The sequence below is a fragment of the Chaetomium strumarium genome (assembly GCF_033439665.1).
Source record: "Chaetomium strumarium strain CBS 333.67 chromosome Unknown B0T15scaffold_1, whole genome shotgun sequence".
Classification (NCBI taxonomy): Eukaryota; Fungi; Ascomycota; class Sordariomycetes; order Sordariales; family Chaetomiaceae; genus Chaetomium; species Chaetomium strumarium.
The window spans coordinates 3517403-3540966 of NW_026944429.1; the positions used below are offsets into that span (position 1 = coordinate 3517403).

At 55.6% G+C, this 23564-nt stretch overlaps 7 protein-coding genes across 7 annotated transcripts; 3 read left to right on the top strand and 4 right to left on the bottom strand.

Annotated features, from left to right (window-relative positions):
- The first annotated feature begins 1260 nt into the window (after window positions 1-1260).
- B0T15DRAFT_518386 (glycoside hydrolase family 16 protein) lies at window positions 1261-2755 on the top strand. Its single transcript, XM_062868357.1, has one exon. It carries the CDS (start codon window positions 1688-1690, stop codon window positions 2738-2740), a length of 1053 nt encoding a protein of 350 aa, XP_062726167.1. The 5' UTR covers window positions 1261-1687; the 3' UTR covers window positions 2741-2755.
- Window positions 2756-4478: 1723 nt separating this feature from the next.
- Window positions 4479-5977, bottom strand: B0T15DRAFT_518389 (Alpha/Beta hydrolase protein). The gene has a single exon (XM_062868358.1). It carries the CDS (start codon window positions 5787-5789, stop codon window positions 4896-4898), a length of 894 nt encoding a protein of 297 aa, XP_062726168.1. The 5' UTR covers window positions 5790-5977; the 3' UTR covers window positions 4479-4895.
- Window positions 5978-6616: 639 nt separating this feature from the next.
- B0T15DRAFT_407436 (uncharacterized protein) lies at window positions 6617-8371 on the top strand. The gene is made up of 2 exons (XM_062865325.1): window positions 6617-7163; window positions 7237-8371. The coding sequence occupies exons 1-2, from the start codon at window positions 6953-6955 to the stop codon at window positions 8304-8306; spliced, it is 1281 nt and encodes a 426-aa protein (XP_062726169.1). The 5' UTR covers window positions 6617-6952; the 3' UTR covers window positions 8307-8371.
- Window positions 8335-12467, bottom strand: B0T15DRAFT_407440 (mediator complex, subunit Med16). The gene is made up of 5 exons (XM_062865326.1): window positions 11337-12467; window positions 11015-11267; window positions 10506-10933; window positions 10225-10444; window positions 8335-10144 (listed from the first exon to the last, which is right to left on the bottom strand). The coding sequence occupies exons 1-5, from the start codon at window positions 12024-12026 to the stop codon at window positions 8481-8483; spliced, it is 3255 nt and encodes a 1084-aa protein (XP_062726170.1). The 5' UTR covers window positions 12027-12467; the 3' UTR covers window positions 8335-8480.
- An 881-nt stretch (window positions 12468-13348) lies between these two features.
- B0T15DRAFT_385792 (DHS-like NAD/FAD-binding domain-containing protein) lies at window positions 13349-15384 on the top strand (the record flags this gene model as incomplete). The annotated part of the gene is made up of 2 exons (XM_062864297.1): window positions 13349-13739; window positions 13805-15384. The coding sequence occupies 2 exons, from the start codon at window positions 13349-13351 to the stop codon at window positions 15382-15384; spliced, it is 1971 nt and encodes a 656-aa protein (XP_062726171.1).
- Window positions 15385-16635: 1251 nt separating this feature from the next.
- B0T15DRAFT_388700 (CHD1-like protein) lies at window positions 16636-21884 on the bottom strand (the record flags this gene model as incomplete). The annotated part of the gene is made up of 5 exons (XM_062864455.1): window positions 16636-17056; window positions 17107-21160; window positions 21232-21331; window positions 21387-21413; window positions 21474-21884. The coding sequence occupies 5 exons, from the start codon at window positions 21882-21884 to the stop codon at window positions 16636-16638; spliced, it is 5013 nt and encodes a 1670-aa protein (XP_062726172.1).
- Window positions 21885-22453: 569 nt separating this feature from the next.
- Window positions 22454-23188, bottom strand: B0T15DRAFT_36608 (uncharacterized protein). The gene is made up of 4 exons (XM_062864173.1): window positions 23160-23188; window positions 23028-23106; window positions 22605-22856; window positions 22454-22539 (listed from the first exon to the last, which is right to left on the bottom strand). The coding sequence occupies exons 2-3, from the start codon at window positions 23098-23100 to the stop codon at window positions 22663-22665; spliced, it is 267 nt and encodes an 88-aa protein (XP_062726173.1). The 5' UTR covers window positions 23101-23106; window positions 23160-23188; the 3' UTR covers window positions 22454-22539; window positions 22605-22662.
- Between the last annotated feature and the right edge of the window lie 376 nt (window positions 23189-23564).

A 23564-nucleotide genomic window follows, 5' to 3' on the forward strand; every position in this document is an offset into this window, starting at 1 on the left:
GCCATAATTCATGTATCGAGAGGCAAGATCGGCTGCTTTTGTGGTTTGCCAATGCCTATCAGTACACTGGTTGTCACGACAGTGTATGAAGCTACGGTATTATGTGTGCATAACACGTTGAAAACAAGTTTTGTCTTCCATGGACCTAAACGCTGAAAAAGACCTAGCAAAAAGCATGGGCGACTGACGTTCACATAAAGAAATCTGGCATGTGCTACCCAATATCCTAAGACAAGAGACATAGCACATGCTGCTCCTAGTTGACAATAAATGCCACCCACACTGTCCTCGGATTAATGAGGTGCAAACAAGATCCGGCTCCTCTGGGTGCATCTCATGCTTCTGGTCGCATCAAACTCATCACACAAGGATGAAGCCGGACAAAGGTTATCAGAACGTTGATAAGTTAGGGTGCCTCTTGATCGGTCATGTAACCTGCAGCGACTGTCTCATATTGGACAAGTGGTTCACTGTCGGGTTTCCGTCATCACGAGTCCACGACATAACTAAAGCCCGAAACCGGCCGTTCTGGCGGCCCCACACCTGGCCGCCCCCTTGTCCAGATTCCAGAAGCGGTAAGTGGGCCGGACCCGCCATCGATGCACGACGAGTAGCCACTCAAACCACTCGACTGGCTTTCGCCTCTTCAACCTGCAACGACATCGAAAAATCGATCGCCAACCAAGGTTTCAGCGACCAGCTAGTCTACTTCGCGGTTTCATTACTGAGGCTCTGGCTGAGTGGCGCGCTCAAAGAACAACAAAAGGCTAGACCAACTGGGTGGCGTTGTTTCTCCTGCGTTCTGGGTTGTGAGTTTGAAACAGAAGTTCCCTCTCGCGGAGGCACCTCCGAGTGCCCCGAGAGCATTGGATAGCGTTTTGTTTCTGACATGCCCTGCTATCCCCGCGTGTTCCTGAAAATCCCATCCGCTTCTGTCTGGCATTCAAACTCAAATCGATGGTTCTGTCCCGTCATTCGCTGCGCAGCCGCCAGTGTTTCGTTTTGTTCATCAACATGGGACTTCACACCACTCGCTACAACCTAGACTTACCCCAGCCTCAGCATCTGACTGGGTACCTTAGGTAGTATGTATTCGAGATTCACCTACTGTGTATAACGAAAGCAAGGGCTCTCTGCTCGGGCGTAATGCAGGTTTTCAGGATATCGACAGGCCGTTCTAGACAGGGGAAATGACTGGATGCTGCATGCGAATCCTCCATTTACAATAAACGTCATGACTCCCTTCTTCGCTTTGGTATTCACTTGACAGTCTATTGTACATTCCCCTTACCCAGCCTTTCTGTTCACCTTCGTGACCGCAATCTCTCCTTTTGCGGCGGCATCATTCATTATAGGCCTCTATTGTCCGTTGGAGTTGCTGGTCGACCGACTATTGATACCCTGCTTTGACTATTGAGGCCCGGCCGCCAGTTGCGTACCTTACTATTGTTTAGGTATCCATGAATACCTAGCTAGCAGTGCTTGGATACACTCGTTCAGCAATCCTGCCTCCACCAAACTATTTCTCGAAGCGCCAAAACGCTTCGTTCCCGATCACATACTTGCCGGGAGTAACAAGTCACTGCAGTTTCATTCGCTTCTACTGGGACTCTGAATTCAAGAGAGCAGGACTCTCTTTTAGCGAGAGCTTTTTGGGCACGAAAGAGCACAATTTTGCCATCCAAAAATGGGCAGGTTACGGGCAGCATCTCGCTTGGCCATCGTGGCTATGGTCTTTGGCTCTGCACGAGCAGCTTCCAGCTACAGCATCGTTGACACTTTTGACGCAAGCAACTTCTTCAACGAGTTCGACTTCTTCACCCAGGCCGATCCTACCAACGGGTTCGTCCAGTACGTCGATGCCGCCACAGCAGACCGCGATGGGTTAGCAGGCTTCAGTCAAGGAGGCGTCTACCTGGGTGTCGACTACACCAACACAACCACCACAGGGCGCCAGTCGGTCCGCGTCACCTCAAAGAAGTCCTACACCAAGGGTCTCTTCATCGCCGACATAGCCCACATGCCCGCCGGTGCGGACGGCACCGGCTCGTGCGGCCTGTGGCCGGCCTTTTGGATGTTCGGCCCCAACTGGCCGAACTCGGGCGAGATCGACATCATCGAGGGAGTCAACAGCCAGACGTCCAACTCGGTCACCCTCCACACGGGGCCAGGCTGCTCCGTCTCCAACGCAGGCTCGCTCGCCAGCACCAAGCTCCTCTCGGCCAACTGCCAGGGCAACCAGGGCTGCACCCAGACGACCGCCGCATCCAACACCTACGGCGCGGGCTTCAACGCCGCAGGCGGCGGTGTGTACGCCCTGGAGTGGACCGAGGGGGCCATCAAGGTCTGGTTCTTCCCGCGCGGTAGCTCCGCCGCCACGCAGCTCGCTAGCAGCAACTCGACCGCCGCCGCGCCGGACCCGTCGGCCTTCGGCACCCCGCTGGCGGTGTTCGACGGCGGAGCCAACTGCGCCATGAACTCGCACTTTGCCAACCACAACATCGTCTTCAACACCGACTTCTGCGGCGACTGGGCCGGCCGCGTGTGGAGCAGCGACGAGACCTGCTCTGCGCTGGCGGCCACGTGCGAGGACTTTGTCGGCGCCCACCCGGAGGCGTTCAGCCAGGCGTATTGGTTGGTGAATCAGGTGCGGGTGTATCAGGCCGGTGCTGAGGGGCAGGAAGACACCCGGGCGAGATTTGGGAAGGCTGGGGTTCGAGGGAGGAGATGGAGGGCTTAAGGACGGAGGCGGGTGGTGGGGGATGAAGGGGATGAAGGGATGAGGCGAGGGGGGTTGGTTCTTTTGGGAGGTCACGATTTCACTTTCTTGTCCCAACGGTTTCCGAGACAACCGGGCAGGACAGGGCCTTCTGGGGTCCAGTATATGATATGAGATGGACAAGGGATTTGGTAACTCCCATTGATGTACACATGATAACGATACCCCAAGGTACCTTCTCGATGCTAGCGTCAATTTGAGCATGACAGCCGAGCAAACGGAGGGCTTTTGCCCCTTAAAACTGAACAATTCTGCGGAGAGGGTGGGCTGTAAGTGTTTCCCGCAGCCCTCAGAAAAAGGTCACTAGCATTGTAAAGCGAAGTCTTCCACCATTCCATCGCAGTAGCAAGCTCCTCACATACAGCTCGACTGTGAGACCACATGGTTGTTGTATCCCGTATTAAAACAAGCAAAAAGATTTCGGCTAAGTTGCAGCCAATTCCCCCCACGCCCCACGCACCAACATCCCACCCTCCTTTACAAATGAAGGCCAGGTTACACTAGAGCAACCTTTACCCGTTTCCTTCCTAAGCCACTCTTGAGTCAAGACGACGACGGCCCCGGGATCTTGACGAGTGCCTCTCTGAACTTCCTCCACGTCAAGCCCCGGGATATGTCGATGTGTCTGCGCGGGTTCCTGCGCCTTGTGTCTCGGCTGGCCGTGACATACTCGGGGAGAATGACGGCAAGCGACTGTTGGATGTGTTTCGATATGGTAGGGTCTTCGATGCTGCTGAGGAACTCCCAGATGAAGGCGGTGTCGGACTTCGGCGGGTTGGTCTTGTGTCTGTCGCGGAAGACGAGGTAGAGCGAGCGGATATCCTGGCCCGGGTTATCAGATGGGCCATCGTGGGCTGGTATGCCGTAAGATGGGGCTGGACGTTTGGTTGGTGGCTGGAGGGGTTCCTCGAGCTCTCTTCTGGTCTGGGCGACTGCGTGTTTATTCTCGTCCTGACTGGTGCTGAATGTGGGACCTTGGAGTTGCTGCTGAGATATGGGGCGGCCTGGCAACAGGGACTCTTGGGAGAAGGAGCCGCCCGTTAGCCCAGTTCCACGAGAGCTTTGAAGGTGCCTGTCAGGAGCCTGTGCGTCCAGCAACCTCATCAGCTCATCACGTCGAGACAGAATTCGGTCCAGAAGGTTGAGCATGTCCTCGGAGAGCTCCTGGCGAGTCTGATCCACGGTGTCGAACTGGCGTTCGAGCACAGCCAGCTTCTGGTCTGAAGCCACCCTCCCTGCCCTGATTTCCCTCAGTTCACCTTCCAGAAGATCAATTCGCTCGAGTGCTGAGCGGTATTGGTCCTGTATAGTCCTTATGTCCTGCGATATGGCGACCCGAAGCGCATCTAGGCCCTCCTGTTGCGCGACAACCTTCTCTGACAGCTCAGTGAATTTCGTCGATGCAATGTCACTATGTCCAGTGACCTTCTCCTCCAGGGCTGAGAGAGCTTCCTTCCACTGGGCGCCGTGTTCCTCGATCTGGGTGTCAATCTTGGTGGAGAGAATGTCATGTTGTTGAGCAGCTTCCTGCTGTATCGATCTGATTGCAAGAGTCGCCTTTTGGGTGTGCTCATCGAAGCTCTTTCTGAGGGCGTTGACTTCCTGGCTGCAATGCTGAGCATTCAGAAAACTGGCCCAGGCACTGCTCAGGGACTGGTGGAATCGGTCGGGCTTGCTTGTCTCGAACGCCTCCATTGGACCTCGCGCCGTTGGTACCTAATTTGGACTTTGCTGCTCGTCTGCTCTACCCATGAGATGTTCACTGCATCCAACAAGAGGAAAGGAGTGATGTGCTGCAGAAAGACAATGACATTCAATATCTGGCTTGCCTTCAACTCCGGAGAATCTTCAGCCTCGCCCATTCCAGTTTCTAGCTCAGATACGATGCCTTATCCAGATCCCCCCTCAAAGCGCCCTGCTGCCTAAGCTATGCCAGGTGTGGTGATCATCCGCCGTGGTGCGGTGTCACGGTGGGTTGAGGAACACCTACAGGGAAGGCACGATGCACATCATCGGAACTCAGAGCTGGACTGGTGGATGTCCACGGTCTCAGCCACGTGGATAGTAAACTCGGACCCAGCACAATCTACCGCCATTCGAACGATAGAATGGCACCCTACGGTTTATTTCGCGCTCTCGGCTCAACCGACGTGGCCTTCAGAAAGAAGGTGGCGATATCATCGATCTGCTCCGGGGCCTTGAGCCAATGTCCTTCGAGCTCTGCGCCCGAATATTCTTGCCAGTCGACTCGGAACCCTACAGTGGCAAGGACACGCCTGGCTTCTCGACCAAGGCCGACATCAACAAAGGCATCATCAACGCCGTGGCCGAGCAGGATTGGAGTGGAAAGGAGCGGCGTGCTCGTCGGCGGGAATGTGGTGGGTCGAGTCCAAGAAGACATCATGCCACCGACAAAGGCATCTGATGGGTTTGCTTCCGGCTTGGACTGGGCCGGGTGAGCGGACTCGCCTTTGCCCACGAACATCTCTATATTCACCGAGAAGGGCAGCCAGGTGCTGGCGCCCACGAACGCCCCAAACCGCCTGTCGAGGTTCTCCTGGCAAAGTAGCGCCCACATGCCGATTGCGCCCCCCTGGCTGATGCCTGCAATGACGATTCTCTCCTTCCTCCCACCGAGGCTCGCGGCTTCCTGATCTATGATGGACTGAATGTATGCGACGGACTGCCTGATCCCCTCCATCTGCAGATCTTGTCTCTCCGTCGGGTCGGTGAGCGAATGAGTCTCGAACCAGGCGGGCAGCATCTCCTCGAACGCCGTGCTCCACAGTTCTTGAGACGATGGAAACACCCAGCGCCAGCTAGGGAACCTTTGCATGAGCGGTTTCTGGTCAGGCGACGCAGTCTCAGCGAGTTCCTCTGCGAACTCAGGGCCGTTGCTGCCTCGGCCATGTAGCATGATGGCAGTATGCGTGTGCTCGGAGATGGGCTCTATGACATGCACTGGGCCAAATGCCCGCACGGTGGAGGAGCCAGTCTCCGAAGTCATCATGATGTCTCTCTGACCACGAACGCGGGTCCTGCTCGGCAGATTAGGTAGGGAATGAATTATTACCTAGTGTTGGATCTGTTCGATAGGTCAGCGTCTGTTCTTAAATTCCGCGGTCCCAATAACTAATGCAAGGCATACAAGGATAAGATCAATAATTAAGGCAAGTACTTCTTATCCGCAAGTATAAGGTAAAGGAGCGGCCGGCCTTGACTTACACATTACAGTGGGTGCCCCAAAAAAACGCCCACCGGTCCATTTTACGGCAAAAGTCACCTACTTCACCTTGATTTTTCACCCCCACAACACAGTAAAGTTTTGAACGGGAATTCGTACCGTAGGAGAACTTTACAATTCTAAACTATTGCAATATATGCGCATGTTTCAATTCGCCAGAGATAGAGCAGTGCAAAGTAGTAGCTAACTTAAAGGTCGAAAGCTCAACCTACTATACGGATAAGCCTACTATAAGCCCCTATAAGCTAAAAAATCCCAACTCGAAAATCTTCACCTTTTACGGGCCTTAGGATTACACATTACCTTTATAAACAGGCTCGAATACGACTACGAAATAAGAAGCTCTAGGTAATTATCTACCTGTCTACTGACTTTCAAAACTTTTGAAGTGTGTTGTGGCTGCTTCCTTTGTAAGTGAAAAGGTTGACTATTTCTAGTTTTTGGTGCGATTTGACGTGTTTTTGAACCGGTGGGCGTTTTTTTTTTGGGCAGGAACTATATATATTATACTTGCCTTGTTAAGACAATAGGCCTAGTCTTACCAGCAGCTAACCAATCATAGCCCTTGGCTCGGTGGCCTCAGTTCAGCAACATACCTTTCGACTCCTGGACGGAACTCTTAAGAAGAAGAGCGGGGGAGGGGCAGGGTCACCCCACCAAGACCAACTCCCGCCCATCTCCGGGTCATAGTTTTGCCTCCATGACCCGGAAGCAAACAGCGCAGAGCTGCAATTCAACCTCCGGCTGGAGCATTGTGCATGTAGTGTCCCGGAGACGGGGCCGCTCAGCTCCCGAGTGGAGGGTTGCGCGTCCGGTCTCTCACAATGATATCCTCCTTCTCTTGACGTCGTCGTGTTTTTTTTTACAATCTGGGTTCTGTTCTCATCATTCCACTGGCTGCCTCATCACATACATGATACAGATACGACATGGCTTCGTCGGAAGATCAACACAGCGGCGGTGCCTACCGCAAGCACCTCCCCGACCTCAGCATCCCCCGCTTCACCGAGATGCAGAAGCAGGATGCCCATGAGTACGCAAAGGCATTCAAGGAGAGCGGCGTCCCCCCGTGGCTGCACGGCCTGTACCTGCACTGGCGCAAGCTGTTCCAGGAGCCCTTCAGGGGCGTCACAAACGATGGTGAGTTTTCCGTTCAATCAAAGAACCCGCAACATGCTGCCCACTTACAAACTGCTTACAACCCCGCCACCAGGCCGCGTCCGCCCAGACCTCTTCCACCTCCAGGACGAAGGGATGCCCATCTCGGCCATCGTCGCATCAGCCACCTCTCTGCTCTCCCTGCTCACGCCCTCCCAGCTCTCCGTCATCAGCTACCACATCGACTCGCCCGAGTGGCGATCCTGGTCCAACCCGGAATTCCTCCTGTCCGACAAGGGCATCCGCCTCGACGAAGTCAGCGCAGAAACCCGCGCAGCCGTGCTCCGCCTGCTGGAGACCACGCTCTCGCCGGAAGGGTACGCCAAAGCGGTCTCGGCGATGCGCATCAACGGCTTCCTGGGGGAGCTGGTCGGCGCGCCGCGGGTATGCAACGAGTTCTCGTACAACCTCGCGCTCTTCGGCAAACCCTCGGAGACCGCGCCCTGGGGCTTCTCCTTCTACGGCCACCACCTGTGCCTCAACGTCTTCCTGTACCGCACCCAGGCCGTCATCTCCCCTTGGTTCACGGGCGCCGAGCCGAACCTGATCGACGCGGGCCCGCACAAGGGCACGCGCATCCTGCAGACCGAGGAGGAGCTCGGCCTGCGGCTGATGCAGAGCCTGCCCGCCGAGCAGCAGAGCGCGGCGCAGGTGTACAGGATGCTGCGCGACCCAGCCATGCCCCGCCGCCGGTGGAACCACGACGACCAGCGGCACCTGTGCGGCGCGTACCGCGATAACCGGGTGGTGCCGTACGAGGGCGTCTTGGTGTCGGAGATGGGTGCGAGCCAGAAGGCCCTGGTGCGGCGGATCCTGGAGGAGTACCTGCTGTATCTGCCCAAGACGGCGAGGGAGATCCGGCTGAGGGAGATCGAGCGCTGGTTTCACGAGACGTACTTCTGCTGGATCGGCGGTTTCGGGGACGACGATGCCTTTTACTACCGCATCCAGAGCCCCGTGGTCATTGTCGAGTTCGATCACCATTCGGGCGTGTTCCTGACCAACAGCGAGCCGGCCAAGTTCCATATCCACACGCTGCTACGGACGCCGAATGGCGGGGACTATGGCATGGCCTTGCGGCCGTTGATTCCGGGCATGGAGCAAGGGTTTATCTGGGAAGGCTAGAGGAAATGATGCCACTAGAATGTCTTCTAAAAAAAAAATAAAAAAAATAAAAAAAAAGGGGGGGGGGGGGGTGCGGCCGGGGGAGGCCATCAGAGATGAAGAATGAGATTGCGGCTGAGATTAGATTTCTCGAGCATGTCGTCATCTAGATGCGGAAAACTGGGCGATAATATCCTAAGTCCCCCGAGGAACTACACCCCAGCTCCCCCCGCACGCGCACTTCCTTTGCTGTGCCAACACGAAATTGTAGCCGGGCCTGTTAGCCCAGATGTCCTCCATGACCGACGCACACCGCACGCAGCGGCGCCATTCCAGACCATTACTTCCATTGGCGCCGTCACTGCCTCGGCCGTTGTTCACCTCCTCCCCGCTGTCCGTTCTCTTCACCGGCAGAAAGGTACTAGTACTACTACTCTCCTGTCCGTCCCTCGCGTGCTTGGGCGGCGGCCGCCCCATGACCAGCTCGACCCGCTTGAAGACATCCACATACTTCCTGGCCGCCTTCCTCATCGCCAAGCTCCTCGGATTTTCCTGCACCTCGAGCAGGTCATGCGGGGCAAAGTGCAGCTGCGCAGGGTCCGTCTGCTTGCGGAACTCCGGCAGAGTTACCTTGAAGAAGTTGTGCAGTACCTTGCGGAAGCTTGGCGGCAGGCTCACGCCCAGGAGCATGTCGAGCTCGCAGTGCGTCTGGGCCTTCTTGATGAACTGCTGGTTGAGCTGCTGCTGCTGCTGCTCGGTGAGGTTGCCCTGCTGGGGCTTCACGGCCGCCGCCACGAGGCCCGAGAAGGTCGCCTGGTAAGCGGATTGGATGTCCTTACTCAACGCGCTTAGGAGGTTGTCGAACTCCTGCACCTTGACGACGCTGGAGGAGACGGCGCGGCGCACCTTCAGGTAGGCCTGGTACAGCGCCGGGTGCGGGCGGCTGGCAGCGGCGGACGCCGCGACGGGGTCCTGCTGCTGTTGCTGAAGCTGCGGGTTGACCTCGTAGAACTGTACTGCGCGGTCGCTGATGGTCTCGAGGTGCATAAGGCGGCGGCAAACAGCCGACAGGAAGCCTCTCGTGGAGGAGCAGAGCAACAGGTGCAACGAGACCTCCTTCTTGGACTGGAGATACCTCGTAAGCTCGGGAAAGCGGTTCTTGTCCTCCAGCATGGCCATGATCTCCGGGTCCTTGAGAAGCCCAAAGAGCCGATCTGCGAGCCACGCGAGCAGGTCCACGCCCCATTTTCCACATCCCGCTAGCGAGTCTACCACCTCAGGGTCGTCCAGGGGGTTTAGCTTCTCCTTGATGTTGACTGGGGTGTTGCTGGCAACGGTGATGAGCACGACGATGTTCCTCGCGTTTAGGGCGAGCATGGCGAACTTGGCGCTAAACGGCCGGGGCTTAAAGTCTCCCTGGAAGCCGAGGTGGCTTAGCATGCTGAGGCATGACTGCAGATACGTGTTTCGGACTAGTAGGTCATGATGGGCCTCTTCGGAGTAGTCGACGACAATCTTGAGCACGTTAACCATCTCTCGTATCCAAGAATAAGCGAAGTCCGGTATGTGGGTGAATGGCCGGGCGACGGCCAGGATATCGTCGCATGTGATCTGATAGGCGCCCGTCGTGGATGCTGCGATGCTCAGCGCTGCCAGGATAGCCTTTTGCTGGGCTAAAGCTAAAGTCAGCGCATGTGGGAACCAGGTCCGAGATATCGAGCTCCCTGTTGACAACTTACGCCCTTCGAGCACAGTGCCAGGGCCCTCCGTGGGGTAGTGTAGTCTGTTCCATTTGACCGTCCAGTCCTCGCACAGCTGGGCAAAGGAGCAGTTCGTGGGTGAGAAGGCCACCTGAAGACCTAACGTGGAAAATTAGGTTAGTCGGACTCTAGAGCGTGTGGGAAAGCCACTGGAGTGCTTGACGAGGAGGTCTGCTCACATGGTGTGTCGTTGGTAAACCGGAATCCGACTTGAAGTGGACTCGTGATGCTGTCGACATTCTGTTCATTATAGACCTCATTCATGGTGAAGCGGTCCCTGTACTGCACCGTGCCATCGCTGAAGGCAAAGCAAAGGACTCGGCCAAACTGTATTGTGTGCACCGTTACCACGATTTTGGGGAATATTATCGGGTCAAGTTTGCGCAGGCGCGTCATGGTCTGGGACAGGTTAGCCGCCATGACCCACCGACCTTCCTCTCGGGAAGGAAGTTATACGTACCGGAGGAGTAGTCCCGGCGCCTTCCTTAGAAGCCAGCTGCTCGAAGGCCGGATGAAGGGACTGGGGCTGATCGCTGACGACCTCCCAACGATCAATGATACTTTGGCTTTCCTGGTGGTAAGAAGCCGCGTCTTGTGGAACGTATGACCGCACCGTTAGAACAACCGGGGGCGCCATAAGCTTGGCCTCTACGGTAGCAGGGAGGATCTCAATGTGCGAGATCAGAGCCATGGACGCATCCAGAGCCGACTCGCTGGAGCCGTGTTGGATCCAGTTGGTTACGGCGACATGGCTTTCCTTCAGCGATGGCCTCAAGGGAACGCTCCCGGGAGGCACTTGTTTGTCAACCTGAGGCAGGCCCCACTGAAGGTTGACACGCACAACCCTCAACTGCTTAGAGGAGGTCGCAAGAGCGAGCAGAAGCGTGTCTGGCAATTTGTATCAGCAAGCCGAACAACGGATAACGGGGCGCGAACGGAAGGAAGGGGCCAATGTAGCATGATGCATACTCTTATCGGAGCATATTGACGCATGAGTGATGAGATCATCAGAAGACGTCACGCTCTCGAGTTCGATTGCTGTCTCTTCTAGACGGCCGTTGCTCTGAAGAAAGAAGAGCTTGAGTGTGCCGTTCGTTGTGACACATAGGAAGGAGCTTTTGGAAGAGCTAGGGTGCCAAGGGCCAGAAGCAGGGTAAAACTGATGGTCATACTTGTAATCGCCGTTCTGCGCCCTAGTAGCCGGGCCATGGAAGACGTTGAACTACCACGAAGGATTAACAAGCCGAGAACGACAGGGTTGGGGCCACGAGGGGGAGAATAGACAACTCACCGGCTTATTAGGCTGCAGGCCCAGGGGAAGCCAGTAGCAGCCGACGACGGCATGGAGATCATCGACCACGTCGGCATCCCACCGACGGACAATGGGATAGGGGCGGTTGAGGGTGATGGAGAACCCCATGATGGTGATGCGGCCGAGGGCATCGATGGCGGCGAGGTCCGGGAACGCCTGTGGTCCCCAGGCCAGGTGGACGAAAGGAGCACCGGCCGATGCCAGCGAGAGCGGTTCAGAGGGGTGGCTCTGGGTCGTGGCAGAGGCGGATTGCGAGACAGGGCACAAGGAGCTCGGCTCGCTCAGCTCCCATTCGCCGTCGTCAGGCCTGCAGCGAAGGAAGCGGAAATCGACCGACATGCCGTCCTTGGCGATGACGGCGATGGTGCCTTGACGCGACCAAGCAATACTCTGGCAGCAGCCGCGAGTGCGCAGCTCGTCGAGGCGCTGAAGAAGTTGCTTCGACGGCGGCGAGCGAGCGGGGAGTGCTGCGAGCGCGTTGTCCATCACAGGATCGCCGAATAAGTCGACATCGTCGAGAGCCATGGCACCCTCCATGCCCTCAATGGCCCCTATCCCGTCCATGCCCTGAATGCCCTGGATCCCCTGGATCCCTTGCATGCCCTCAATGGCCCCGTCGACGTTCATGGGGTCGCCCTCCAGGAGGAGGGCCATCTCGTGGGCGCTCATCCGGAGATTGAGCCAACTCCGAATGGCGGCATCTGCCCCCTGCTGGATGTTCCCAAACTTGATGCCAGCCGAGAGCGTACGGAAGTGCGGGAAATTCGCAGAAAGTGAAAGAAAAGTTCGTGTTCGTCTCGCTAACCAGTGGAGTGTGGCGGGTCGTTGCGTGCAGGAACAGACCAAAGGTGTAGAAGAGAAGGTTCCTCAGGACAATAAGGCTGAAGCGGCCAGGCTGTGATCTGTCGTGTAGGCGTCGGCGTTTGTTTAACGATGCATAATCCGCCCCGGGAAACTTGGATCCTACGTGGTTGATGCTAGGGTGACGTTGTTAATTTGATGCTGATATTCTGCAGGTGAGTATGTAAGTTATAATAAGGTAGGTACGCAGATGTGAAGATGAAGATCAATCGACAAGATCCCCTGGTAATCTCCGTAAGTGGTTTGAAGATTCCAGGTTATTGAGTCGGAAGCTCCTAGCTAGGCCTGCCAGCTAAATACACTGTGTCTGCTCTGGAACCTAGCGTACTGTGCAAAGTACTGTAGAGATTGGCCAATTGAAAGGAGGTGGAGTGGCCCATAAGTGGGACTGCATGCAGACAAAGCGGTCTCATTGTCTGTCCGGGCCCTGGGGAGCAACCTTATCTGCTGGGACCGTTTCCGAGCAACGCGTGCGCAACAATTAGCGATACGTCACTCCCTTGTCACACAAAACTTTCTATAGTTCTCTGCAGGGTCCAGCCGACCAGAGTTCGAGGTCGAAAGACGCCATTGCAAATTCTACATAGCTGGGTGACGTTCAGCCATGCGTGGACTAACCACTTCCATACAAGCTGTGCGATCTCCTTAACGCGTCTGTGGACTAATAACTACATATCCGTACACGCTTAAAGCCCCAGGCTCGCGGCACGGTTGGAAGGCTGGTGGGGATCTGAACCGAAGGTGAAAGCCCTGCGCACCAATTGCCAACTCGCAATCCTGCCACGCCCTGTTGCTGCCAAAGGAACGTCAACTTCCTTCTGCCCAGCCATAACCAGGTCTATTCTAACCATCTTCACACAATCGACGCGTGACGCGTGCCAATAAATCATTACCTTACGTGTATCGGAGCATTGCCCTTCTACATGCGCCGGATTATCCCCTCAGCACCAAAACACGATACCGAAGCGCGCAGAAACTAAAAAGACCAACAAAGTTGTCAGATACACCGTCATGACATAAAGCCGCAACCTTGACTCTTTTCCTGCAACGACCTCCTTTTAACCTTTTACACCTGCGGGCTTACTCCCTGGCATCCTTTCTGCACCAAAGAAACGCCGAAGTTCGCAGCCATGGCGTCGTTGCGACCAGAGCCGACGTCCCCGCCTTCCTCACCGTTGTCCGTCCTTTCGCAGTCGCCATCCCCACCAAGTCCTGACCTGGACCTTTCGAAGCGATACCCCTCGCCCAGCTCCAGCGCTGGCGTACCTGGCAGCGCATCGCCGTTGAAGCCCTCTGATACGTCAGATTCGGCCGGGGAGATCCGCGTTCGGACAGACGGGCCACCGCCGCCCAAGCGTCGCCGCGTCGCCGTGCCTCGGAAACCACGCACGACTGCGTACATCGACCTGGAGAACCCTACCGAAGGAGAGGACGAGAACCTTGGCAGACTCCTGTCAGCCTTGAGAAGGAAGAAGAAGATCGTGGTCATCGCGGGTGCTGGTATTTCCGTGTCTGCTGGGAGTATGTTCATTCTATTAAGAAGCACCTCCATACTATCCTACCGGCATAGCTAACCTCTCTTCGAGTTCCTGACTTCCGTTCTCCAACCGGCCTATTTGCGAATCTCCGCGGACAGCATAAACTCAAGGCCTCCGGCAAGCATTTATTCGACGCATCGGTGTACATGCACCAATCTTCCACCGAGTCTTTTCACACCATGGTCCGCGAGCTTGCGCAGATGACGTCGCAGGCCAAGCCGACCCCGTTCCACCACATGTTAGCCTCCATCGCTGCTGAGGGTAGGCTTCTGCGCATGTATAGCCAAAATATCGATACACTTGAGACACAGATGCCGCCCCTTTCCACCACGGTTCCCTTGAATAGCAAGGGGCCTTGGCCAACCACCATTCAGCTCCACGGTGGACTCGAGAAAATGGTGTGTACCAAGTGCGGCCACCTGGAGCCATTCAACGCATCCCTATTTGAAGGCCCGGAACCTCCCTTGTGCGAGAGATGCAAGGAGCAGGATCAAGTGCGGACGGCCTTCGCCGGGAAGCGAAGCCACGGTATCGGCAGGTTGCGGCCGAGGATAGTGCTGTACAACGAGTACAACCCCGACGAAGAAGCCATTGGAAACGTGTCCCAGGCGGATCTGCGGAGGGTGCCCGACGCCGTCATCGTGGTCGGCACAAGCTTGAAGATTCCTGGCGTCAGGAGGCTCGTCAAGGAAATGTGCCAACTAACGAGGAGCAGGCGTGACGGGATTACTGCCTGGATCAACGTCGACCCTGAACCCCAAGGCGCCGAGTTCAAGGATTGTTGGGATCTGGTTGTGCGTGGGAAGAGCGATGATGTCGCCGACCTCGTTAACTTGCCGCGCTGGGATCAGCAAGATATCGGCGATCGTGAAAGCTACATGGTCACTGGCGACGAGCTGAAGGAGAAGCGCTGCGAGATCAGTCTGAATCGCGATAGGATCGACGTTCTTCTCGAGCGCAAGCGCTTGGAAAGCGCGGCGGAGGATGATTTCGTGTCTTCCCAGGACGCGCAGACACCAGCAGGCCGGAAACGCAAGCTACTTGAGCAGGGCGGCATGCCTACGCCCAGCGCAAGCCCCCGTGTCCGCAGCCCGCTTCCTATGGTCGAGCCCTCCGTGACCAAGACCAAGAGCAAGCAGACTACCCTGTCCTTTGGCTCTGCAGCTGCCTCGAAGACCCCGGCTGCTGGCTCCGGCCCGACACAAAAAGCCGCGCCCAAGCGGAAACCGCGACAACCAAAGAAAGAACCGGCCAAGCCTAAAAACAGGCTCGACCAAACTTTCAAAACAACCAAGTCAGCAGCGTGGCCACTCAAGGACATCAAAGCCACTCGAAAGCAAACCCCCTCCGAAGGCGACTCATCAGACTTGTCCTCGCCAATCAACCTGCCCAACGACTTCCTCAGTCTTCCGTCCTTGCGTCCCCAAAACAGAGCCAGCAAGCCCGCCGCGCTCACAGTCCTTCCCGGTCCGCCCAACGTCGGGACTTGGGAAATGGGAGTTGCAGACGGAAAGGAGTCGTCTGACCGACCTCGGACGCCGACTGAAACGGTGGACACCGGTTGTGCCTCGATGGGGACAATCTCGCCTACCTCAAAGCCGAGGAGTATGGGCCATCTTATTGATTGATTGATGGGGTAGACCTGGGCATTTTCATTGAGCGAGAAAGCTCTATATATTTAAGGCAGTGCAGTGCGCTGACCTGATTGCACGGGAACTGGCTATTTCGGCATCCTCTTGCTCTCGGCCTGGGCTTGACTCCAGGGAATGTACATTCGTATGCGCTTGTGATGCGGATATAGAGCGTTTGAGGGAATCTCGCTGTCCCACTAATGTACCGGCCAAAGAGGGCAGGTGATGGTAGTCTTGATATGGCCGTCGGGAAGGTTACTCCTTGTTAGAGTTGAGACTCGGAGTTAATGAATACCCTGGGATGATTTGTGGCTAGGCTGGGTTAGCCTGATGCCCGAGGGATGGTAGTATTTGTGCTGAAGAGGGATATGCTGCTCGGTTGTATTAATCGTAGTTAGGGGGCGTGTGAGGACCTGAGGACGCTTGAGAAAGGGGAGCACCTGGAGATAGACAAAATCACTGAGAGCAGCATTTTCCACAATGACAAACAGGGAGGACCACTTCCAGATGCATAACCTACTGTGTTCCTCCGCGCCACAACCGTACCTTACCTAGGGTAGCTAGTACTACTCGCCAGAACCTAGGTAGTCTAAAACGCCCATCCATCCAAGTCCCTGGTCGGTAGGTAGGGAGGCAGAGAGGTAAACTCAGTTGCTATCCTATCACAAGAAGATGCATACCTGAGTTCTGCATGCAATCCTGTCCTCATCGTCTCTTGTACTCTGCCCACAATGCTCAACCCAACCACCAAGGGCACAGGAAGTCACTTGAACACAGACAACACGCAAATGCCATCCATACCAGACCATCGTAGCATGATTCACAGGGTCCCGCCTTGCCCACACCATCGATTCGCTCTAAAAATGGATGTCACAATGCCGCGCTAAAAAGGGAGTATCAAGACATGCCACAAGACGCTAAAATGCAAGGGCTTTTCTCCCGCCTCTGTCAGGCCCCTCCCAGCTGCCCCAGATAAAACCTCATCTTAACCATAGCCCTCTCGTCCATGCCACCCAATGCAACCCCCAGAAATGTCGCCGATCAATGGTGGAGAGGGGCCTAAGAAAGAACAGAAAACCCTCCAGATCTCGGAATCTTCCCACTCCAATGCGCCGAACCCATGCGTAATATGTGTAAGATGCGATAAGTAATTTTCAATGGACAACAGAAAAGCACGGCGGGGACATTGCCCTGCTGTCGGGAAGGGCAGAAATATAATAACTCAAGCCCCGTTGCCCTGCCCCTTACTCAGTAAGGGCTATGGCGGGCGGGGGGGCTGCGGCTCTGCCACGAAGAGTGCCGCAGAGGGGCGCCCCTGTTATCGGGCCTGCGATGCCGGTAGAAATTTAGACGATCGTTATCGTAAAAATTGTGCCGTTTCGTTTCCTCACGGCGGTCATCCCGGCGGTCATCACGCCTCTCCTCGCGGCGCTCCTCGCGGCGCTCTTCGCGGCGGTCGTCGCGGTACGGGTCCCGCGGACGACGTTCCTCGCGGTCGCTGGCGATCTCGCCATCTTCCAGGTCCGGATTCCTCGCGCGCCTCAGTTCGTTGGCCTTTTCTTCCTCGCGCTTGGCCTTGTCCTTTTCCACGAGGTCGCCGAACATCCGCTGTAGCCGCTTGCCGGACACTTTCACTTCGCCGATGGGCCAGATGGACGACAGGAACTCCCTAGAGAATGTTAATGAGTGGCGAGGGTGCAGTGGAGAGTGCGTGCTTACCAGAAATGTGGTTCCAGGCTGTCCAGATCCGTCGCATTCTGGGCCCGAAGCCCCTTCAAAAAGTTCCCAAAGGCGCGAATCTCCTCACCCAGGATTTTGGCCCGTTCCTTAGCTGCCGGCACACGCTCCTTCGAGTACATGATGCGTTCCATGTTTGCTTTGAGGGGCCGGAGGACAGACCAGACAAGTTGCGCATTGTCAGAGTTGTCGATCTCGTCATCACGAAGCTTGGCAAGTTCATGGAAGCGCTCGACTGCCTTCTGCCTCTCGCGCTTGTATCTCTCCATGGTTTCTGGATCCATCTTCGGCCTCTCCTTCTCCTTGGACTTCTTTTCGTTCTTAGCATCAGCTTCCACCCGCCGATGCTTCAATGTGCGGTCGTCGTATTCATCGTTGTACTTCCGCTTGTCTGGCCTGGGCGTACCGCGATCGTTTGCGTTGCTGTAAGATCGATGATGATCACGGTCGCGGTGTTGGCTAGACTTCTTCTGCAGCGGTGGGGCTGGGGAGGCTGAGACGGAACTGCCGTCTCCGCGGCGGATACCGTTTGTCAACAGCTTCTTGCTGCGGTGATGGTTCTCCACAGCCTTTTTGGCGTTCTCGTCATTGGAGTATTTCGCCAGCAGAACAGACAGGAGATACTCAGACCGCCGGACAAGGTGCACAGCTCCTGGGGACTGGATTCCCCTGTCGTCGGTCCTACGGCGCTCCTCTTTCTTGTCCACGCGGTGTTCCTCCAAGAAGAACTTGTCCTGCATTTGCAGCTCGGGGTCATCCCTGATCTGCGCCCAAGCGCCAAACCCGTACTTATCGATGCCTACTAGCAACATGCCATCTTCCCGGGCGCCCCATTCACAGGAATACTGAGCCGATTTGGTGGCGTCCGGTAACCTGAAAGACAGGGGATCGCCGTGCTCTCGGAGGACACGACGTAAGAGTCTCAGCTGAGGTGGTCGTTCAACAACTGTCTCCGCGTTGACTTTGCGAACCTCTCCGAAGTCGACCAGGACAGCCTTCTTGTCTTTCTTTGCAAGTGGCTTGCCTGCCCTCTCTTCCTCTTCTCGTACTTTCTCGTTGTTGGCGTCGACTGCCTGCCGGCTCACAGCAACAAGATCCTCTACGATTGACTTCAGGAAGTCCCGGTCTCGGTCACTGAGGCGGGCGTCGTGCACGATCTCTTCTTCGCGGTCCTCAAAATAGCCGTAGCGGAAAAATGCCCGGATGAGGTTTCTCGTCTCCTTCTCGTTGAGGGGACGGCGTGGATCCGAGAGCAGGGCTCGTTGTTCTTCCAGCTCCTCCTGTTCCTGCTTCTCCCGTTGCCTTTTCTTGGCAAATCGCTCAGCCCGGTCGGTTTCGGCATTCTTCTTAGAGCCCTTCATTGCCGCCTTGCGAGGAGCATTCTCTTCCAATGCCTTAGCCAGGTATTCCTCGTGCTGCTTCCTTTCTTCCTCCTCCTTGATGACGGCAAGCTGCTCCGCGGGGATGATTTGGTCCCAGTCGAGCGCCAGTTCGTCCACTTTGACATCGGTGACTTGCATCCAATTGTCCCAGTCGATACCGCCACTGCTGAGGTTGATCTTGTCATCAATGTCGGTCTTCGTGACTTCGGCGTTCTCCAGAATAGCGTCAATGTCGAGCTGCTCAAGCTTCTCCTGATTACTGGACTGCTCGAACAGATTCTGAGAGCGCATCTTGAGGATCATGGAGATATCCTCCGCGGTTTTGGCTTCGTCAATCCTCAAACCTCGCTCCTTGAATTGCTCACGGAGGGCTTTGCCCTCATCCGTGACACCGGCCTGGATGGTAAGATACTCTAGGAACAGCTTGTTGCGAGCACGTTTGACCACTTCCTCCTCAATGGTCTGCTTGGCAACCAGGCGATACACATTCACGGGCTTCTTTTGGCCGATTCGGTGAGCCCGCGCCATCGCCTGCAGATCGGCCTGGGGGTTCCAGTCCGAGTCGTAGATGATGACCGTGTCAGCAGTCATCAAGTTGATGCCCAGACCACCTGCTCTCGTCGACAAGAGGAAGCAGAAGTCATCACTGTCCTCGGCATTGAAATGGTTAATGGCCATACGCCGAGGGCCGGCAGGTATCGTGCCGTCGAGCCGCTGGAACTGATACCCGCGGACTCGGAGGTAATCACCCAGGATATCAAGCATTTTGACCATCTGGCTGAAGATCAACACCCGATGGCCATCCTTCTTGAGCTTGGCAAGAAGCTGATCAAGCAACATCATCTTCCCACTGCTTGTGATGAGGCCCTTGATTTGGTCTTCCCGACGGGTGCTGCCGCCAAGAACCCGCTCTTCGGCGCCCTGAAACATGTAGGGGTGGTTGCTGACTTTCTTGAGCTCCATCATGATGTTAAGCAACGATTGCTTATGACCGTTGCTTGCATCACTGAGAGCAGCGTAGTTTCGGGTTAGGATATTTTTGTAGTACTCGAGCTGAACATCCGAAAGCTCAACACGGATGATCTTTTCCGTCTTCGGCGGTAGGTCTGACTCGACTGTCTCCTTAGTGCGGCGTAGGATGAAGGGTGCGATAGCGGCGTGGAGGTCTCGCAGCTTTTCTTGTGTCTTCAGCCGCTTGGCCTCATCCTGCTGCTCATCGGTGACCTCCTTGTTATCTGCAGTGGAGAGCAACTCGAGCTCTTCATCGATCAAGACTTTGCCCGGATTGAGGAAGTCCAGGAGAGCAGACAGCTCGGCAAGGTTGTTTTGAATCGGCGTGCCGGTGATCAGGATCTTGCAAGGAACGCCGAAACTGTTCAACTTGTAGTAGAGTTGGGACTCGCGGTTTTTCAGGCGGTGTGCTTCGTCAACAGCGAGCACCTGCCACTTGATGCCCTTGAGATGTTCCGCATCAGCAAGGATGTAGTCGTATGATGTGACGAGAACATTGAACTTTGTCTTCTTTGGGTTCCCGTCGACGAAGAGCTCGTACTCGCGGATATTGGAGCGAGCTGCCTCAGGACCTAGATAAACAACATAGTTCATGTCCGGGGCCCAATGGTTGAAGGTGTCACACCACGCTGGGATGACGCTAAGAGGCGCGACAACCAGGAAGGGCCCTTCTTGACCACGCTCATTGCGGAGCCAGCTGAGGAAAGAGACAGTCTGAACTGTCTTGCCCAAGCCCATCTCATCAGCCAGGATGACATTATTACCGCGTGTCCAGTTGAGGGCAAGGAAGTTGAGACCCTTCAATTGGAATTCACGGAGCTCTCCTCCTTTGATGTACGACGGCTGCTTTTCCAACTTCGTCATCCTGGACCGGGTTTCGAGATTAGTTTGCTTCCGGTCCGACTGCCAGGAGCGCGATGACCGGTCAATGAACTGGTCGATCTTGTCCTGAGCATGGCTGCTGATCAGGGAAGCATCTTCCCAGGTGCAGTCGTCATATTGCAGCCCTTTCCACTTGACGAAGTACTGCATGCTGTCGCCACCATCGCGGACAGCAACAACTCGCTCGACCTTGGTGTAGTCTTCCAAGGCCTCTTCTTCGCGCTCACGGTCCAACAACCATTGCTCGCGCTGCTCAGGGCTGATCTCGTCACCACCAAACTTCAAGTCGAGCTCGTATTCTACCATCTTTTTGTAGTAGTTCTCGAGCCGGCGGAATCCGCGAAAGCCGGCAACCGTCTCGGTTGTCTCCCAGGTGTTATGTAGATGGGACTTGCCCTGCCACTTGATGAAGTACTCGAAGTCGTGTCGAGTGGCGTTTGGTGAGAGCTCAAGCCCTTCTTTGGGACGGTGACGAAGAATCTTCTCGATGTAAGGCGAATTATCCTCCGCGTCCGCAGCCCAGTAGCCAGGCGTGACATCCTCTTCACCTTCATCCTCACCGTCGCTTTCTTGATAGGCGCCGACGGAAACTTGCGCAGCACGGCGGCTGGACCATCGCTTCTCGCCTAATGCCAAGGCAGGTTGTAACTCTTGTTGTCGGCGTGCCTTCTTCAAGAGACTGCGGGCTTTGGCGCCACCGTAAGTGTCGGAATCTGAGTCGTCAGCAGATGTTTGGCGGGCTGGGGTTGCACGCTTGGAGGCTGTCAATTCGCGAAGATATTAGTCACAGTAGACAGCAAGGCGTTTGCCGGGCACAGGTTGTTCCACATACCGGGCAGAGAGCGTTCGAGGCGGCGCCGCTTGTTGCTTGTCTTCCGAGGAGGTGGAGTGCCGTCAGACTCGAGCTCTTCCTCTTCGTCTTCTGACTCAACCTGGCCGAGGATATTAGCGTGGGTTCTACTGATGCCGAAAGTGGTCAACACTCACGATCTTCCGACGTTGCGTGGGACGTGACTGTAGGAAAAAGCTGTCAGCACCATTAAGGTTGCGAAGGAGCGCTAGATATGGTCTCACACTACGCCTTAAACCATAGAGCTCAGGGTTCTCCCTAATGTACTCGTCCTCCAAGATATGCGTAGCCTTGCGCTTCGCAGCAGTGCGGGCCGATGCTGACCCGGCACGGTCAGACACTTCGTTGCTTTGCACCGAGGCAGGACTGTGAGCAGCATCAAAGTCTCCGTCACCAGAGGCGTCATCGTCGCTTGGTACTGAACCCTCCTGCTGTTCTTCCTCGGCAAACTCGCGGCTCTCGTCTGACGAACCTACAGCATCGGCCGAATCGGGAGATGTGACGCCAGCCCCGGTGGCTTGGGCGTTAGACAGATCATCTTCACTTTGATTGTCGTCGGATAGGCGTGTATGAGGTTGATTGTCTGGGTATGAGGTATGTCCGTTCACCGGACTAGGATCCGGTGATGTTGACATGGTGATCTTCACGAAGTGAGCTGCCTGCTGCAAGACGACGATGTCAGCAAGAGATCTCTGGCAGCTGGAGCATTGCGAACGAGGTGGCTGAAAAGAGGCTCCCCCCGCGACCCGGAATCAGCAATCAAGGGCAGAAAGTACGCAATAGCCATGTTCCAATGATGCTTGTCGCATCCGGGGCGCGTCAGTGATGAAGACGAGGCTATGGATGATGACAGGCAGCGATTGGCGCTCCCAGCGACCGTGGGCACCGAATGGACAGCTCGGACGGCATCAGCTCCATCGCGGGCATCGATTTCCATCAAAAATCAGTGCCCCACGGCGTCAGGAATGTCACAGGAGGGGGTATCTTGATGGGCGCGTTCCCGGATTGATGGCGGATTTGATGGACAAGACGCGGCGGGTCTCGCCAGGCACGAGGGTGCCCGTAGATAAGGGAGTGCCATACTTACAGGTCATTAACATCAATAACCTCTAGGCAGCAGACCGCGCTTCAGGTTGGCAAGGAAATGGTATGATTAACGTTGTGGTGGGGTGTTGTGAAGAGCTCAGAATCCCAGTGCGGTTTAGTGATGGTGGTGTAGCGGAAATTCGCAGTGGTGGTCGGTTGGAGGAGAAAGAGCGGAAAATGGTGAATCGGAGCCAGGGACTGGGTCTGTGCTCACTAGGTGCTCAGTTGCCTGCTCGCAAAGCCCCACTTCTGACCCGCGTAACGCTCACCTCAATTGGTCACAAACTCCCAACAGCTCGAGCCCTCTGGTGAGGCTGATCAGCTGGCTCAGCTGCGACTCGCTGACTGGATTTGATTTCGAATAGCGGTATCTCTCTGGGAGCGGGACTGAATTTCGGCCAAGTGATGCGGATTGATCCGGTGAAGCCGTGAAGCCTCTCTAAGTCTCGTTGCTTTAGGGATTCTCTTTCTTGAGGCCAAGTGTGTAATAGCAAAAGTCGATGCCACCACACCGCTGGAAACTGTGAGGAGGAATGAGGACTGGAGTTAGCTCTGATGATCTGGGCTCAAGTTGGTATTCTTCTGGGCATAGGAGTTGATCAGAGTCAGGTAGACCACAATAGCTAAGGTAGGCCTAACAATAGCACCCCCGGCCCGTGAATACCTTGGGCATCCCCCCATTGAAAACATACCTGGATAATACCTAGGTAGTGTTATTCTGAAGTAGGTGACTACCGCAATCACCAGCATCAGCAAAGCGCACATGCATTGCTTCACGCACCACTGCGTTAGCTGGTTCTGTACATTACGTTCGGCATACTTACACCGATGCCACTCGCTCCTGATATTGATGCATGATCACCTAGATGACTTCGGTTACTGCGGAGAAACATGGATCTCGTGACTCCTTGATTCAGTACCACTTGGGCCAGTATCACCTAGTGTGCACTACAACGCCTGCAGGGCAAAACGAACCTTGGTACACACGTCATGACAAATCCTGTGACTGGGTACATCAGGAGTATATATAACTTGAGCTAGATAACTTGCATGAGAATGAGAAGATGCGGTCAGACCGTGTTTCCACTGTTGCAGGTATGTGCTACACCTGAACATGCAATGAACTAGTACTGTAGAGGCCTTTGGCAGAGCGATGGCCCAAAGCATGCGTAGTCTGCTCTCAAATCTGCCTTTTCCGTTTGTCTTTCGCTTCTTTCATTGGGGAGCGA

Coding starts and splice junctions, on each gene's coding strand:
- B0T15DRAFT_518386 (XM_062868357.1), top strand. CDS start 1,688: ATGGGCAGGTTACGGGCAGCATCTCGCTTGGCCATCGTGGCTATGGTC.
- B0T15DRAFT_518389 (XM_062868358.1), bottom strand. CDS start 5,789: ATGATGACTTCGGAGACTGGCTCCTCCACCGTGCGGGCATTTGGCCCA.
- B0T15DRAFT_407436 (XM_062865325.1), top strand. CDS start 6,953: ATGGCTTCGTCGGAAGATCAACACAGCGGCGGTGCCTACCGCAAGCAC. Junction 7,164..7,236: donor CAGGGGCGTCACAAACGATG/GTGAGTTTTCCG, acceptor CCCCGCCACCAG/GCCGCGTCCGCCCAGACCTC.
- B0T15DRAFT_407440 (XM_062865326.1), bottom strand. CDS start 12,026: ATGAGCGCCCACGAGATGGCCCTCCTCCTGGAGGGCGACCCCATGAAC. Junction 10,934..11,014: donor GTCAATATGCTCCGATAAGA/GTATGCATCATG, acceptor ACAAATTGCCAG/ACACGCTTCTGCTCGCTCTT. Junction 10,445..10,505: donor GCGCCGGGACTACTCCTCCG/GTACGTATAACT, acceptor AACCTGTCCCAG/ACCATGACGCGCCTGCGCAA.
- B0T15DRAFT_36608 (XM_062864173.1), bottom strand. CDS start 23,100: ATGTGCGCTTTGCTGATGCTGGTGATTGCGGTAGTCACCTACTTCAGA. Junction 22,857..23,027: donor ACTACCTAGGTATTATCCAG/GTATGTTTTCAA, acceptor TCCTCCTCACAG/TTTCCAGCGGTGTGGTGGCA.